A 17,493-nucleotide genomic window follows, 5' to 3' on the forward strand; every position below is an offset into this window, starting at 1 on the left:
TTGTTCGAGTCCACCAAACTCGATACCAGCCTGGGCAACATAGTAAGACCTTGTCTCAAAATGAACAAATGACAATGTCAATGGCATATGTAGCACTTCCTAACCCTACTTTACACCATTCCTCCTTTAGGTCTTGATTCTTACCGGTCCCTCTCTGTAGGGCTTTTCTCTTTCTGTTCCTGTTCTCTCCTGACTTTTATAATTGAGCATATATAGTTAATTGTACCATTAATATGTAGTACTTGTCTCTCTTCATAGTTGTTCCTGAAGCCATGTGTCCTAGTCATCCTTAGTTCAAGTGTTACTTTTATGACTCCGTCCCTGAGTTCTGGGTATATTTTTGGCTGGTGTTTTTCATTTTTTTTTTTTTTTTTAAATCAAGAGCCACAATAGCTGGGCACAATGGTATACGCCTGTAATCCCAGTGGCTTAGGAGGCTGAGGCCAGAGGATCACAAATTCAAAGCTAGCCTTAGCAACTTAGAGAGACTTTGTCTCAAAATTAAAAAACAAAACAAAACAAAAAAAGACTGGGGATGTGACTCAGTGGTTAAGGACCCCTGGGTTCAATCCCTGGTACCAAGAAGAAGGTGGGGGGGAAGCACAATAAAGAACATTTTACATGGATTTGCATATATTTGTACAAACCTGAAACAGGTTTCATGATGTAAGACCCATTCACTATGCATTTTTAAATATATATTTAGTTGTTGTTGGGCCTTCCTTCCTTCCTTCCTTTTTTTTTTTTCTTTTCTCTTCTTTCACTGAGAATCAAACCCAATGCCTCACACATGCTAGGCAAGCGCTCTACCACTGAGCTACAACCCCAGTCCTCCCTATGCATTTTGATATTTTGTATTTTACATTTTTTCTTCAATCTGCAACTTGATTTCAAAAATCACAAGTTGAAATGCATTGAGTTAGTCCATTCTTCCCCATTCTCAATGTAGTTTGCAGAAAGTTGTCATAAACCTTTATATTCTATAATCTTTTAGGAAGAGGTGTGGATTGCCCCAAGACAGAACCGCTCATTTCATTTTTCCTTACTTCCCCCAACAGGAAGACAGAGAATATTGTAGTTGGTTACTGGGGATAGAACCCAGCAGCATTTACCATTGAACTATATCTCCAGCCTTTTTATTTTCATTTTATTTTAAGAAAGGTTCTTAGTAAGTTGTTGAGGCTGGCCTTGAATTTACAATCCTCTTGCCTCAGCCTCCTGAGTCCACTAGGACTAATGTGTGCATCACCATGCCCAGCTGTAGTAATTTTTTAATACTAAAAATTTATAAACAACATATGTAATAGGGAAGGGGATAAATATACTTTTAGTCATATACAGTTGAATACTGCAAAGAAGTTAAAATGAATCAACTTGGTAAAAAAATTTCAAAATAAAAAACTTTAAAAATAGTAATGCTTAATGGAAAAGCAAGTTGTAAGATGACAGGCACAGTAGAATATCCTTAAGATACATTAAAATACATACAATTATGATGGATACATGTGTACCTACATGATTTGAATAACAACTTTAGGTAGATAGAGCTTACTTGGTAAAAAATTTTGATTTTTACACTGAAATCAGACAAAAACATGGCAAAATATTAACACTTGCTAAAGCTAGTGGTGGGTTCAAGAGTTATAGTCTGTAATCCTTTTTTACCTGAAGTGATTTGTAATATAAAATTTCTAATAAATATTGACTTCTATTTTATCTGCTAACAAATGCGTACTACTGTCTTACTATACCATTGTTATATGGCTCCAAGCTACTTCTCTGAACTGCAAGGCACGTTAGTCATGATCTGAGGTCCCCAGTTTATATTCAGGCCAGTCTTCCTTGTACCACATTTGGAAAAAGAGGCTATATTTTCTGTTTTACTGGACAGTATTTGCAATGAATTCAGGTTACATGACCATGTCCTCAGCAGAGCTTGGGAGGTAGTCTTCCTGAGTGAGGCTCTTTCTTTGCCTTTTTGTATGTTGATTTCCCCGCCTCCACCCCTCGAATTAAGCATTAGGGTAGGAGACACTTGACATTGAAAGATCAGGGTATAGAAACCCAGAGAGATGATAAGGTCATACCAGTTAAAGATCTTGATAGCAATAAGTCCTGTAGGATCCTAGTGTAGGCACCAAAATTTCTCAAAGAAACAGAATAATTTGTAAGATTGTTTTTCTTTTTTTACTACTGGGGATGAACTCAAGGGTGCTTTGTCACTGAGCTATGTCCCCAACCATTTTTATTTTTATTTTTTTAATTTTGAGATGGGGACTTAAAGTTGCAGAGGGCCTTGTCAAGTTGCTGAGGCTAGCCTCAAACCTGTGATGCTCTTGCCTCAGCCTCCAGAATTGCTGGGATTACAGGCATTTGCCGCCACATCCAGCTTTGTTGTTGTTTCTGGGGGAGGGCGAATATTGGGGATTGAACCCAGGGGCATTTAATCACTGAGCCACATCCTCAAGCCTTTTTAAAAAAGAAATTTTTTTTCCAATTTTGAGATAGGTTCTTACTAAGTTGTCGAGGCAGACCTCAAACTTGGACTCCTCCTGCCTTAATCTTCTAAGTAGCTGTAAAGGCATGTGCCACCATGCCTAGCTTATTTTTAAAAAAGTGTCTGCCACTCTTGTGCCATAATGGAACAATCACTTGTTTCAATTTGCATATTTCCATTCGATGTCCAGTCCTGATTTGTTTTCAGTTACTTCTCCCTGCAATTATTATTGTTAGATCTTATATTTTAGAGCAGTTTTAGGTTCATAGAAAAATTAAGCAGATAATACATATACCTCCTTCCCCTATACAGTTTCCTCTGTTATTAACATTTTATATTGGTGTGGTATATTTGTTATGATTGAGTGTGATTGCTACATTATTAACATAAAGAGTGAAGGTTCACTCTTTATGTTACATAATTCTGTGGGTTTTGAAAAATGTGTAGTGTTATGTATTCACCATTACAGGATAACACAATAGTTTCACCACCTGACCACTTCATTTATCTTTTTACTCAAGTACCTAGCACAGGGTTTGCAAATCTTGTGTGAATGTACAATGACATCCCATCTAAAATTAAATATAAAATAAAATTTAATAGTACTTTTTAAAAAATAATTATTTTATTTATTTATTATGTGGCACTAAGGATTGAACCCAGTGCCTCACACATGCTAAACAAGGACTCTGTCACTGAGCTACAGTCCCAACCCTCACAGTACTTTTGAAGAGCAGTCTGCCACAATCAAATAGAACCTATTCTGGGAATAAAGGCATAGTTTAAAGTTAGAAAAATGAGTTAATAGATAAGATAAATAATAAAACAATATAGAGAAAAATCAGAATTCAGAGCATATTACTGATCTTCAAAAAACATTTAGAATGCTTTATTAACATAAAAAGAATATTTCAATCTAACAATCAGCTTTATGTTTAAAGAGGCATTTTCTAATGGGAACAAGGATGGCAACTATATATTTTTGTGTGTGTGTGTAACTCTGTAAGTTCTAGCTAATCCATACAATGAGAGACAGTAATAAGAGTTACCATTTTGAGAAAAGAACTCTAATTAATATTGAGCAGATGGCATTGCAAAAGCCCCAAGAAAACCAACTGAAAATTTATTAAATTCAATTAATTTAGTAAATACATGATAAAGATAACCAGAGTGAAAAACCTTTCCTATATGTATAGAAATAATTGGTTAGAAAAATCAATGGGATAAGCATATCCTATTTATGAATAGGAACCTTAACAAGAAAATATGTAGGATCCATTAAGACAAAAAGTCAAGGGCTGGGGATGTGGCTCAAGCTGTACCGCTCTCACCTGGCATGCGTGCGGCCCGGGTTCGATCCTCAGCACCACATACAAACAAAGATGTTGTGTCTGATGAAAACTAAAAAACAAATATTAAAATTAAGAAAAAAATACAAAAAGTCAAAATTGTACCAAAGGGGAAAAAAAGGCATAATTTTTATTAAGATTTTAATCTTAATGTTATCATAGTAAAAAGGTTGTAATGACCTAATTATTCACCAAAAGGTGATGATTTTAAGGTCAATCTCATAGTCTGTGACATAGAAGTAAGGGTTTTAATCAAAGAAAAAATTGAGGGAGAGGCCACAGGTTTTATTCTGAGCTTTCTAGCAGCCAAAGTAAAGAAGGCATATAATCCATAGTCATATCATAAAATACTGAGTTGCTTGGTAAAAACAATTATTGTAGTACTGAGACATAAAAGAAAATTTTCTCCTGGTCTCAAAGAATGGGTATTGTGTAGGGAATGATCATGTTTGTAATCTAACAAAACACCATCTAGGGGCTGGGCTTGTGGCTCAGTGGCAGAGCGCTTGCCTCACACACATGAGGCACGGTGCTCGATCCTCAGCACCACATAAAAATAAGTAAATATAATAAAGATTTAAAAAAAAACCACCATCTAACCTTGCAGAGCTGTGTCTTATGAAATTCCTTGCTAATAGATCACATTATGCCAGGGAAGTTTGGTGAAGAGTTGTGGTGGGTTGAGAAGTGTGTAGTGATGTGGTGGCTGGGATGAATGAAGTTGGGTATGGTCTGCTCTGAGGGTCATGATGCTCAAGGAAGTTTATGTTTTAGAGACTCAAATTGCTGTTCTCGGTTGATGGGGCCTGTGAATCTTCATAGATTGGCTACTGAATTTTTATTAATGTGTTACATCTGTTTTTCTACAGCTGAGAATCCAAACTGCAGCGAAATCTCTCAGGTGGTGATGTGGGATATGATTTGCAGTAGCCAGCAGGTATACCAGGCAGGAGGCCAGAAGTGCCACTTAGGCTGGCACTGAAGAGAATTTACTATGGATGGACTGAACAGTCTGCATGAATATTCCTTGAAATTACATTTTGGTAAGTTCTATTGAGAGTAAGTAGTTGTGTCTACTCAGGCCTTGCTTTCATGGTTGACTGGTAGAGTTGACGACTTCTGAACAAGGTGGAAAAGCTCATGAGGTGAGATGCTTATATAGTGGGAAATGAGAGTCAGGACACCAAGATCTGGAAGCAACACTTTATTAGTGGCCACAGCCCAGAGGGATAAATCCCAAAGTCTGAGCCCCAAGCATAGGAGGGCTTTTACTTTTCTATATAAGCAAGTTTTGTGTACATCAAGTCAGGAGAGATGGTGTAATTCTATTGGAGGGTACATTTACATTCCTTATTTGGGTATAAGCCTGTCAACAAACTAGGGACTTAGCTCATACAGCTTAGGGACTTTTACTGCACCAAGCCTAAAGGGAGATTATTTTGTCCCTATCATTTTGTTTCCTGGTTCTGCTACTGCAGTTATCTTTTAAAGCTACCTGTTAGCTGCTGCAGGCCTCTATAGTTAAATGTCAGTAAGCAGAGCTGGTGTGTGTTAGCATGCAGAACTACCACCTGTCAGCTCTTAAACTGCTAAAGTTTTCATTCTGCTCTACTACACTTAACTAGTAGGCTAGCCTATCTCCATACAGGCAAGAAACTTCCTCTGAAGTACCAGTGTGAAGGATCCATTAAGATTTTCCTTAAAAAATAATTTGAGGCCTGTTCCAGCGCAAGTTGGGAAGGACAATCAAGGTTTCCCCATTTGTACATAATAGGGCATAGTCACATTAATTTCAAGTCTAGAAAATTGTTTTTTTAAATCAATTATATCATATCTTGATCCAAGTAACAGAAGAAGAAAGTTGTAAGGCATTAACATCCACTTTTCAGCTACATTACTTCATGGTAAATCCTTCAAGGCAAATGGTGCCCACATAGGCCACAGAGTGCCTAAGGGAAGTTTTGGAATCTGAAACTCAGCTTAACTTCTCCTTGGCCTCAGTTTTTTCATCTGCCCAATAAGGATATCAGTACCCACCTAAGGTTACTGTGAGGATGAAATGAGATAGATGCTACACATTTTGCATTTAACAAAAGGCATGACACGTAGCACTTGGTAAACATCAGCAGTCATTTATGATCATGTTATTGTTTCAGTTTTTTTTTAAAGGGCATCCAAATTGCAATTCATCAGGAAGAAATTTGGTGTAACCTAAATAAATGAATAGAAGTGCTATGTTCGTGAATTTCATTAAAATGTCATAATAGCTCCCTAAATTGTTCTGTAGATTCAGTATAATCCAATAAAAATCCTAACAGTCTTCTCAATCATGATTGTTTTGTTTCTTTTTCTTTTTGTGTGTGGTACTATGTATTGAAACCCAAGGGTGGTCTATCACTGAACTACATCCCTAGTCCTTTTATTTTTTCATTTTGAGGCAGGCTTTCACTCCCAGGCTGACCTCTTCTTGCCTTAGCCTCCTAAATAGCTAGGATTACAGGTGTATGCCACCATCCCTGACAATAATGATGTTTTTAACTCTTCTAATTGTCTTTGTTTTCTTTCTTTCTTAAATATTTTTTTAGTTGTTGATGGACCTTTATTTTATTCATTTATTTATACATGGTGCTGAGAATTGAACCCAGTGCCTCACACATGTGAGGCAAGTGCTCTACCACTGAGCCACAACCCCAGCCCTAATTGTCTGTTTTAACAGGAAAATATACTTGTATTAACAAATGTTAAATAATAAAGATGCTTAACATTACTGTGATTATTTTCTGTGACCCTTTCCATTCTAAACCTCTGTTCTTTTTCTGAGCTCAAGTCATTTTTGACTGTCCCTTTCCTGTGGGTAGCCTCCTGCAGACTTAACAGACTTTGCCTCTAATGGATCTTTGGCACTTCTGTTGGGCCAGAGAACTGTCAGACTTTACCAACTTGTGGATCCTACACTAGAAATTTCTTTCATACTTTTTTATTAGTTAATTTAATTTTTTCCCAGCATCATGTGAAGGACATAAGGAGAGTGAGTATAGTCTGTGAGAGTTATGTGTATATTGAAATTTTTGTTGTTACCCTGTTTCTCTTCTCTTAGGAACTCTTGAAAGTTTAGAACTGAATTTTAACTGGTATGACTAATACCAAGTTTTATTTTTTATTTAAGGCTGTTTCTGATACTTGGAAGCTATCCTTTCAGCCACAAAGATGGTCATAAATCTTTGTCTCCCACAATTTAAACCAAGAATTCACTGCAACAAGGTAAACAAAACAAATACATATACATAGATATACAACACATATTTTTCCCGAGTTTTCCCATTTCCTGCCTTGCACATGAGGACTTGATTCAGGTTTATTATATTTTCGCCCTTTGATTCCTCCAGAGGGCATTTAGGTGAGCATGGGGCAGGCTTACCTCTGGAATCATAGAGCACCATTATGAGGTAAGCTGTGATTCATTTTGTGGGGGGTTGTCTTCATTGTCTTTTCCCTCTAGAACAGTCAATTTCAGTTCTACCCTTAGTCAAAGCAAAAGTGGAAATTACCCCCCACCCCCATTCTTTTGTTCTTTTGCTAATTTTTTTTTTTTTTTTTTTTTTGGTACTAGGGATTGAATCCAGGGGGCACTTTAACACTGAACTAGATTATAGCCCTTTTTATTTTTTTGAATCAGGGTCTCTCTAAGTTGCTGAGGCTGGCCTTGAGTTGTGCAGTCTTCCTGTGTTAGCCTCCCTAATCGCTGGAATTACAGGCCTACACCATCACATCTGGCTCTTTTGCTAATTTCTAATACTAGAAGTAATGTTTTGTATTTGTTGTTTGGATTTCTTGCTATTTATTATTTGAATTAAGCTTCTTCCCTTTTTGTGCAAAGGAAGATATCTATTCACAGCACAAAGCAAGGAATAAGGAAACAGCAAGGAAAAAATTGAACCCCTTCCCTAATTTAGAGTTTCTGCATACAGCATACTGTTTTACATTCCCAAATTATTGGGCTGACTCCTTCAGACAAAAATGCCTTAAAATATCCATTAATATTAACAAGTATTAGAAATATTAAAAAAGGGAAGAAGTCATCACAAACCCCTACCAAAACCCATTTATTGTTTTAAATGTCCATAGTCTTTTGTGGTCCTTTTTCCTGAATACATTTTTTTTTAAACCAGTGTCATCATTTATAGATTTATAATCAGATTGTTTATTTTGCCTTCCTAGGAAAACTGTTATAATTTGTGGGATTCAAATATAAATTGAGAACTTTAAGGCACATTTTTGTTTTCCTTTAAATCTGCATGTTTTCATCCTCTGAAATAAAAAACCACTAGTATACCTGCCTCCTCTTCACAGAGATGTTATTTTGCAGGAAGTTTTGGGTAGGTTGGGTAGAGTTTTATTTTATATATATATATATTTTATATAATTGGGCTATAGTGCTGAACACAATTGCTGCCTTCAGCCTTTGACTTGGGGGCTGGGGATGTGGCTCAAGCGGTAGCGCGCTTGCCTGGCATGCGTGCTGCCTGGGTTCGATCCTCAGCACCACATACAAACAGAGATGTTGTGTTCGCCGAAAACTAAAAAAAAAAAAAAATAAATAACAGGCAATTTATAAAAAAAAAACAAAAAAAAAACCTGGGATAATTTAGTTTAGAAGGGGAAATTTTAAAATGAAGAACTTCACATTTTAGTTTTCTTAGAAATGACAAGTTCTTGCAAAGCAGCATCTTCATTTGAATCAGTATGTCTCATATTTGTCATTAAATCTAGATATCAGCTGATGGTTACGAAGTAGAAAATCTCATCTCTGAAGACCTCACAAAGAGAAGCCATGGTTTTAGGACAGAGTATTTCATTAAGCCACCAATCTACGTGACAGTCTCCTTTCCCTTTAATGTGGAAATCTGTAGGATTAACATAGACCTCACAGCTGGAGGAGGCCAGAATGTCATTGGCCTGGAAATGTACACATCTGCCTTATCCAGCAGAGCCTCTTGGAATACACCTGAGTGCCAGACCCCAGGCCCAGCTGAGCCATCTGTTCCTGACAAAGAGGCATTCACCTTGGTAGGCAAAGTCTTACTGAAAAATCAGAGCCAAGTGGTGTTCAGCCACAGGGGCTTCAAGGCCAGGCCACCCTTTAGCCCAATGGAAATCACACTCCCCTCCCCTGCTGTTATGGCCCAGGAGCTCTGGAATAAAGGGACTCTTTCCCTTAGCCACGTGGCTCACCTAAAGATTGGTATCACCCATGTAACAGGCAGTGGTATTCCTTGCATCAAGCGGTTGGAAGTGTGGGGTCAGCCAGCCAAGACCTGCTCTCAGGAGGTGATAGACAGTGTTCTACTGGTGGCTTCAGAGAATCTGCCTCAGGACTTGGCTTTGCAAACTCCAGCTTTGCCCATGGAGAGTGACTGTGACTCTGGGAGCCAGTCTGAGACCCAACAGGCCCCCTCTAGCCTGCAGGAATTGGCTCAGGCAGTTGGTGATGTGCCCGAGGAGTTCCTGGATCCCATCACCCTGGAGATCATGCCTTGCCCCATGCTGCTACCTTCAGGCAAGGTCATTGACCAGAGCACACTGGAAAAGTGTAACCGCAGTGAAGCTACATGGGGCCGAGTGCCCAGTGACCCTTTTACTGGGGTAGCCTTTACTCCACACTCCCAGCCCCTGCCCCACCCCTCCCTAAAGGCCAGGATTGATCATTTCCTGCTTCAGCACTCCATCCCTGGCTGTCACCTACTTGGGAGAGCTCAGACTACTTTGGCAGTGACCCCTTCTTCCGTTGCCCTGCCCTCACGGAAAAGGAAGATAGAGCAGGCTGAGCGGACCCCAGGCAGTAGCTTTGGTGTGAATGCTTCCTGTTTTACTATCACAAATCCTCTGGTCTCACCTACTACCTCAGAGCACACCTCCAAGAAAATGAAAACCACCAGTGAGCTTGGCCTAACGCACATGGACTGCTCAACAGGTAATTTGCTGTCTTGTGTCCATGGCCCAGTGGCCTCCCTGTTCTTCCTGATGACATATGGCACTGTGGCCCTTGGCCCTGTGCTTTGCCAGCTTCAGTTCTTCTGGCTAGGGCCTGACCTTTTTTATGCTCATTTTCATTGGAGAGTTCCTCAGCTTTAGCTGTCTTCAGACCACAGACAATCTGGAGGCCTGGGAGGTTCTCTATTCCAGGCTTCTGTCTCAGTGTTTTGTTCCTTCATGTTACTAATGGTCCTGCTTATGAGTTTCCCTGCCTTGGACTCCCTTGGTGTGCTCTGACCAGGCCAAAAGTTTTTCCTGGCTTGAATCCTCTGGTCAAAACTTCTGGGAAAAGAGACACCAGTCCCTCAAAGCAGACCATGTCTTCCATCTTCTGTCTTTACAGTTCATCATGTATCAGTGGACTCTTCTAGGATGTTGTTTGAATTTTCACAGAGGAGCTCTGGTGGAAGTGCATTAATATCGTCCCTGCCTTACCTCACCACGAGGTGCCACGAGCACACAGAAAAGCAGAAAATAACTAAGTTGGAGCGTCCTACTTTTAGGAGAGAGAAGTCGTACTGAAGAACAGGTGTCAATAAGTACTTGAACAATTACAGTGTTCTTTAGTATGAAATTTAAGCCTTCTGGCTTCCCACTTCTTCCCCAGGGCATTGCCAGTGATTTCTGGGACCAGGGATGCTGCCCTCTCCTCAGGATAGCAGGCTTAGCCTTTCTGCAGCTGAACGGTCAGCCAGCCAGCCAGCCAGCCAGCCATGTGATTTTGCTTAAGCTTTGTTTTCCCCATCAATCACCACCACCCTCTTCATGTAGTTATTGGGCTTAGTTTTGGGGCCTTCATTTTGATGAACCCCCGTTCATGTTCATAATGGGCTCTGCATGAAAGACCATTGTGATTTATATGTGTTCCAAATAAGACTGACAAGTAATATACTTAATTCTAGTAAAAGTAGAAGAGACAGATGAAAAGTATAAATTTTAAAAAATCTTCTCAGCTTAGGCAGCATGAGCAGAAATTCTAGTGCCTCAATGTAGACATTTATCTTTAGGTCAGAGTGAATGATTTAGAGCAAAAGTTGTTTTAAAACTTAGAAAAAAGATTAAAATCTAAGTTTTTTGAACTGCAAAATTGAAACAAAAGATTAGTGATTTGGGACATCTAAGATTAGGTAAGAGTTTTAAAGGTGATTCCATAAATCTTTAGGCTGTTTTATCATTGTGCTATTTTAACTAAGCCTAACTTTAGTACCTTTTGTTTTTAAAAAAGCAATGTATTCATGTAGTTTTTAAAAACTGAGAAGCAGATTGTATACACACACAGAGTGAAACAGTCTTACCCTGTCCTTTTGATGGTAAGTTATTTTCTGATCTTTTGCTGCACAGAATAAACCTGGTGCATATGTAATTTTACAACTGCAGCTGTTTCTGTAGGACAGTATCATAGAATTCACATTTCTGGGTTATATTCTTCTGTAGACTTGATAGATATTGCCCAGTTGCCCTCACGACCATTCCACTAGTGATTCCTCTTAGCTTTACTAACACATTGTGGAATTGAGGAACTATTATTTATTGAGGAGCTATTATTTTGAAAGGTAAAAAAATGGTATCTTATGATTGCTTTAGTTTTTATATCTCTTATTATTAGTGAGCTTGAACATTTCTAATAAAAAAAAACTATTTTTGTTTCCTTTTTTGTGAATCGACTGCCCATTTCCTTGCCCATTTTCAATCAGTTGTTGTTGTTTCCCAATTATCTCTAGGAACTTTTTATATTTTATCAAGTTTAGCCCTTTGACCTTAATGTGAGCTAAAAATATATTTTCTCAGTTTGTTGTTTATCTTTGGACAGGCTTTGATATCAGGGATTTTTTTACTTCATAAAAAGAATTTGGAAATTTTCCTTTTCTGTATTCTGGAACAATATAATAGTATCAGAATAATCTACTCTTTGCATCTTTGGTAGACTCCCTTTAATGATTAGTGCCTGTTGCTTTTGGAGGAACCTCTTTCTTTGACAGCTTTTTTCCTTTTTTCTTTTTTTCCTTATGAAACTCCGTCTGTTTAAATCTTATTATTCTTTTAATTTCCTGTCTTTTTCTAAAAGGCTATGCTGAGAATGTGCTTAATGGTTACATTTGTGTCTTTGGCATGATCCCAGGAATTCCTGGAAGCATCTGAGGTTCAATGGGATGCAACAAGGTCCTTACATCTCTTGTCTGTTTGTAGAAGTTTCACTGGTGTTGGCCTTGACAGACTTGGTGACACAGAGCCATGTGGACTAGTGGTCCTTGAAGGCCCTAAGTTGATGTCCTATGTCCTACAAACCTGACAAAATATTCCACTCCCTGAGTTGGGGAAGTCTTGCAAATTCTGCCAACAGGTTGATCCCTGGGGCCTTTCTTGAGCAGCTGTCCCCCAAACCCCTCTTGCCCCCACCCTCATCCTATATCTTGGCTTTCTGATATGACCTAGTCAGAAAGAATAACTAAGGTTAGTTCACTCTGCTTTACTTACCTAGATCATGATCTGGTCAGAGTGACTAAGGTTAGTCTACTCTGCTTTACTTACCAGGAGAAAGAGGACACAACACCTAGAACTCAGGCAAGTATCACTGCCTGGTGTTGAGGGTCCCAGTAGGAGAAGTTGAGGAAGGCAAAGACTAAGGCAGCTGGGGAAGGAATATGGGAGGAGGGAGAGGGGTACAAACCTGGTATTTGTTAGCTTTGTCCTTTTCTTGGCGCACTCCAGGGAGGCCTTTAGAAAGGCTGCTGCAGTTCCTCATGGAGCCACAAGGTGGCCCCTGCCTGCCCTGCACTTTGTTCAGGATCAGGAAGCTAGAGAGCCCAAGGCCTTGAAGTCATGAGGGATGGAGAGGAACTTTCAGGGTTTCCAGGCCTATGACTTCCTGTGTTCTGTCATCAAAGTCCTAAGAGATAGTAGGAAGGTGGTTTTTTTTTTTTGTTTTTGTTTTTTACATTTATGTATGTCTATAGAATTGAAGGTGCTATTTTGTAGTCCTCAAAGGACTTGTGACTTGTTTTGCTGAACTTCCTCTGAATGTTGTAGTCTCTCCATCTCTCAACAGATCCAGTGTCCCATGAGCAGAAGCTATCGCAAAGCTTGGAAATTGCCTTGATGTCCACCCTTGGTTCCATGCCCTCCTTCACAGCCCGACTGACCAGGGGACAGCTCCAGCACCTGGGCATAAGAGGGAGCAGCACTGCTGGGAGGCCAGGCGCCAGCTCAGGTAACCTGGGTCCCTCCCCCCTGTATCTTCCTAGAGCCATAGAACAGGTGGCCCATCCTGTACAGAATGCTGGGCTTGTCCCTGGGGGCTCTGTGGACCTGTGTAGCCAGCTCCCTCCTTCCTTAATTCCAACCTGGGGAGAACACTGCTTGTTTGCCTTCTCCAAGAGGAGGTAACAGGCTTCCTGGCAAACTGACCTTCAGAGGGAAGGCCTTCTTCAGTCAGCCCTTAGTCAATCTGTGGACTCATGGCTTAGCTACTCTTTTGCTGTGTTTCTTTTTAAGATGTCATGTTAAATATTCTCTCCTGGGGAGTTTTGTTTCTTCTTTTTTATTTTTCTCATCTAGCCAGTCTCCCATATGACATCTGGAGTACTAGGGAGGTTTGGGGCTCCCTTCCCTTCCATGCAGCTCCTTCTTCTCCTTGGGATTCAGACCCCCAGTCTCCCTACAGCTGCTCAGCTTCTTTTCATGGGTATCTGCCCTCTAAAGTTTCCCTCCACCCCTCAATCAGCTCATCTGGGCAAAAAGCAGTGTATTCTACCTGTGTCAGGCCTTTAACATGAAAGTCAGTGTCCTGACCTTGACATTTCCTTCATTACTCCTCCAGAGTAGTTCTTAGATCAGTCCTCTGTGCCCTGCTTCCCTTGACTGCCACCATGGCACCACTCCTGCTGCTTTTCCACCAGCCCTGCAGTATCCCTGCTGGCTCCCCTCAGCCACCCTTGCTCACTATTTCAGTACCCTCACAGGAGTCAGAGGGATCTTATTAAAATGTAAACAGGATCACTGTGCTTCATTTTTTGTTGTTCTTGTGGTGTTGGTGTTGCTGAGAGGGTACTGAAGTTGCTGGATCCTAAAGAATGAGAGTGGGTGTGAAGGAGACGAGGCTGCATAGGTCACACAAGGGATTGACTGTGCCAGAAGGTGGGGAGCACTCCCAGGAGGTGTAAAGCAGAGGCATGGGAGTCAGGTTGTGCTCTTGTATGGATGGGGGCTGAGAATAGATGTCCAGGACAAGTCTGGAGGAAAGTGATCCAGGCAGGAAGAGATGTGCCAAGTAGCTGGGATTATAATGATGAAAGTGGATGGAGTCGGGGGAGCTAGGTTTAAGAATTTTCAAAGTAGAACTTTAAGGTTTAAGAAGTTTCAAAGTTTGAGATGCTTTGGGGGTCCCCTATGGAGTGATGGCTAGGAATGGAGAAGTGGTCCTGAAGGAAGACAGGTGAGGCCAGCTCCTGCCTCTCCCTAGAGTAGGGGATAAAGAGCAGCTTCTCAGGCAAGGACCTCAGGAAAGGAAGAGCACCACAGGTGCAGCTTGGGGAGGGGGAGGAGTGGCTGGAGCTTCAGGAGGCCCCCTGGGAGGCCTGCCCTAGAGGCCAGGGTAGCACAGGATAAGGGTTGAGGTGTTGGGAAGGTGACTGAAAGCAAATCTCAGCTGTCCCTCTTGTGACCTCCTAACTGTCCACTTTCTGCTTTTCTCTTTTCTTGTCACATTTCACCTTTTCTTGCAATTATGAGGATGAGTTTGTGCCTGTTCAGGAGAGTATACCTTGCTGGGAAACTAGGGGTAAGGGCTGGTCCTGTTTGTTGGTCCCGGAGGCCAGTTCATCTTGAACAGTCACAGGAATCTTGAGATTTGGTCAGAGATTATAGAGAGGAGGCCTGCCAGTTTACCCAGTACCCTGTCACCTCTTCTCCCAGATTAGAGATGGGCTAAGGAAAGAAAAAGCCAGACTCTCAGAGTGAGCCTGGGCCAAGGAATAGCCTTCCCTAACTCTATCCTGTCTCCTGATTTAGAGCAGCCTGGGAGCATCGCAGGCCCTGAATGTGCCTCCTGCAAAAGAACATTTTCTTCCTACTTCAAAAAGGAGCCCATGTACCAGCTGCCCTGTGGTCACCTCCTATGTCGACCCTGCCTGGCTGAGAAGCAGCGCTCCCTGCCCATGACATGCACAGCCTGCCAGCAGCCAGTTGCCAGCCAGGATGTGCTGCGGGTCCACTTCTGAGTGACCAGCCTCAACCTGAGAAGCACTTGTTGGGAGGAGCAGAGGGGGAGCAGGAGCAGAGTCACAGCTTTCCTGCAGTTTGATGGTGGCAGGCACAGAGTGCCTGTTTTTTCTCCAGGGCTTTATCACCTCATAGTGTTGCACAGGGACTGAGTGGGGAAACACTCCACTCCTGCTCAGGTGGCAACAGGATAAAAAAGCCATAGGCTTGGCTGGGAAGGCTGGGGGATGTCCCTACCCTCCTGTGCCTCCCTGCCACTCCCCCACCAGATCCCAGGGCCTGCTGAAGCCAGCCCCACTGGGGCAGGAGTACCCATGCTGAGGGCTCCCTGAATTGCTTGTCCATACCCTTTTCTAGCAGAGCCTTGTGAGTGGAGCACAATGGACTATGGATAGCAAAGAGGGTCTCAGGGTCATACTGACCATGGTGGGGGCTGTGGAGCTCATGACTCGGCCTCCTCCTTTGACCTGCAGACACTCAGCGCCTTAATAAAGTGATTATTGACGTCTTCCTCCTGGCAGAGTGCCTGTCTCTGTCGTCATATTTCTGTTCCCCACCTGCGTCCACACAAGTGGAACTATCACAGGGCAGCCATGAGTAGTCGCTGCAACCCATTAGGCTGTGATTCTTGTTAACAAGCTGAAAGAACAAAAGCTGGAGTTTTCACACCCACTCAGTTGGGAGAGCCCAAAATGACAGGTTTGCTATTCATTTGCCAGTTGGGAGGGTTGAGTGACCTCCTAGCCAGGTATCAGCATGCACTCAGTTGGCTCCTAGGGCTGCTCTTAGAAGCGGGGAAGGCATTATTCTACTTGTGGCTCATTTCAGAAAAAAACACTTGTTTATAAGCTGTATTTGTTTTTTTTTTTTCTTTTAAATTTGTTATTCCCACAATTCTGTTTACCATATCACACAGATTCTACTCACCAGAATGTGAGAAAGTACACCATGGTGTTCTCATTCCCTGCTGAGCATATTAAGGAAGAATTGGCCCCACATGCTCCTGTTTTGTTCTTGAGATTAATCGAAGTCCTGTAGACAGGCCTTAGAATTTAGAGAGGTGCAGCTGGGCTTAGGGAATCTGCGTATTTTTTCTTTTTCTTTCTTTTTTTTTCAGTGCTGGGATCAAACCCAAAGTCTCACACATGCTAGGCAAGCTCTCTATAACTGAGCTAAATCTCCACCCCCCCCCCCTTTTTTTTTTGAGTACTGGGGACTGAATTCAGGAGCACTTGAACACTGAGCCACATCCCCAGCCCTATTTTGTATTTTATTTAGAGACAGGGTCTCAGTAAGTTGCTTAGCACCTCGCCATTGCTAAGGCTGGTTTTGATCTCAATATCCTCCGGCCTCAGCCTCCTGAGCTGCTGGGATTACAGGTGTGTACCACCATGCCTGGCTCCCTAGCCCCTTTTTTAATTTTTAAAGTTTTGAGACAAGGTCTCAACTAGGTGCCCTGGATGACATCAAACTTGCAATCATCCTGCCTCGGCTTCTAGAGTAGCCGGGGGAAATCTGCATTTGAGAGTTCCTAGGATTTTGTCCACAAAGGCGGCTGTAGAGGTAGTCTTCTCCTTACTTCTACTTCCCTCTGATCCTTACCTTGATGCAACCCTCATGTAAGACTTCAGGGTCATAAGCATAGATGGCAAGCCATGCCCTTGCTGATGAGGCTCTTGTGTGCCCTTTGGATATAAATGTCTATACCACTCCAGGATCTCACCATCCCTTCCATGTGCTGGGTTCCTGGAAAGCCCCAGCAGAGCACTTTGTGGTTGGAGTGTGTGTGTGTTGGGGGGAGGAGGGGTGCTTGCTACCCTCACCCTCTTTTGGTCTCTGGAACAGCCTTCTTCACCAGCAGTAGTTCAAGGTCTTCAGTGCTCTCCACTGAAGATGTTCTCTCTGGGGGAGGTCCTGTCTGCCCAGCCCTGGAAACCAACAACTTGGTGTTAGTGGGAGCAGTGCAGAGTACCTGAATGAGGGCAGAGCCTGCTCCCTTCCCTCACCTCAACTCCTCTCCAACAGCTATGCTGGAGGTACTTCTCAGACCAGACCTGTTGCAGGGGCCTGGTGAGCTGCATTTTTTCTTTTCTTTCTTTTTTTTTTTTTTTTTTTTTTTTTTTGCAATGCTGGGGATTGAACTCAGGGTGCTCTACCATCGAGCTATAATCCCGGTCCTTTTCATTTTTTACTTTGAGACAGAGTCCCACTAAGTTGCTCAGGCTGGCCTTGAACTTGAGATCCTTCTTGCTTCAGCCTCCTGAGCCATTGGGATTACAGGCATTCACATCACACCTGACTATGATCTGCATTTCTAGCAGGTTCTTACTCCCTAGCAGCTCTAGTGGAAAACCAGACATGGGAACCACAGGGGTAGGCAAAACTTGCCTACATCCT

The 17,493-nt window shown here is 41.9% G+C and overlaps 1 protein-coding gene across 5 annotated transcripts in view; it reads left to right on the forward strand.

Annotated features, from left to right (window-relative positions):
• Ubox5 (U-box domain containing 5) overlaps positions 1–15,584 on the forward strand; it is a 30,230-nt gene extending 14,646 nt beyond the window's left edge. For all 5 annotated transcript variants that reach the window (XM_026409720.2, XM_026409719.2, XM_077799527.1 and 2 more), the window contains exons 2-6: positions 4,716–4,889; positions 7,013–7,107; positions 8,617–9,817; positions 12,926–13,087; positions 14,887–15,584. In XM_026409720.2, coding sequence (XP_026265505.1) covers positions 7,054–7,107; positions 8,617–9,817; positions 12,926–13,087; positions 14,887–15,095 — 1,626 coding nt within the window. In that variant the 5' untranslated portion in view covers positions 4,716–4,889; positions 7,013–7,053 and the 3' untranslated portion in view covers positions 15,096–15,584. The remainder of the gene's footprint in view (positions 1–4,715; positions 4,890–7,012; positions 7,108–8,616; positions 9,818–12,925; positions 13,088–14,886) is intronic.
• The last annotated feature ends 1,909 nt before the right edge of the window (positions 15,585–17,493 follow it).

The sequence above is a fragment of the Urocitellus parryii genome, chromosome 6, assembly GCF_045843805.1.
Source record: "Urocitellus parryii isolate mUroPar1 chromosome 6, mUroPar1.hap1, whole genome shotgun sequence".
NCBI classification, from domain to species: Eukaryota; Metazoa; Chordata; class Mammalia; order Rodentia; family Sciuridae; genus Urocitellus; species Urocitellus parryii.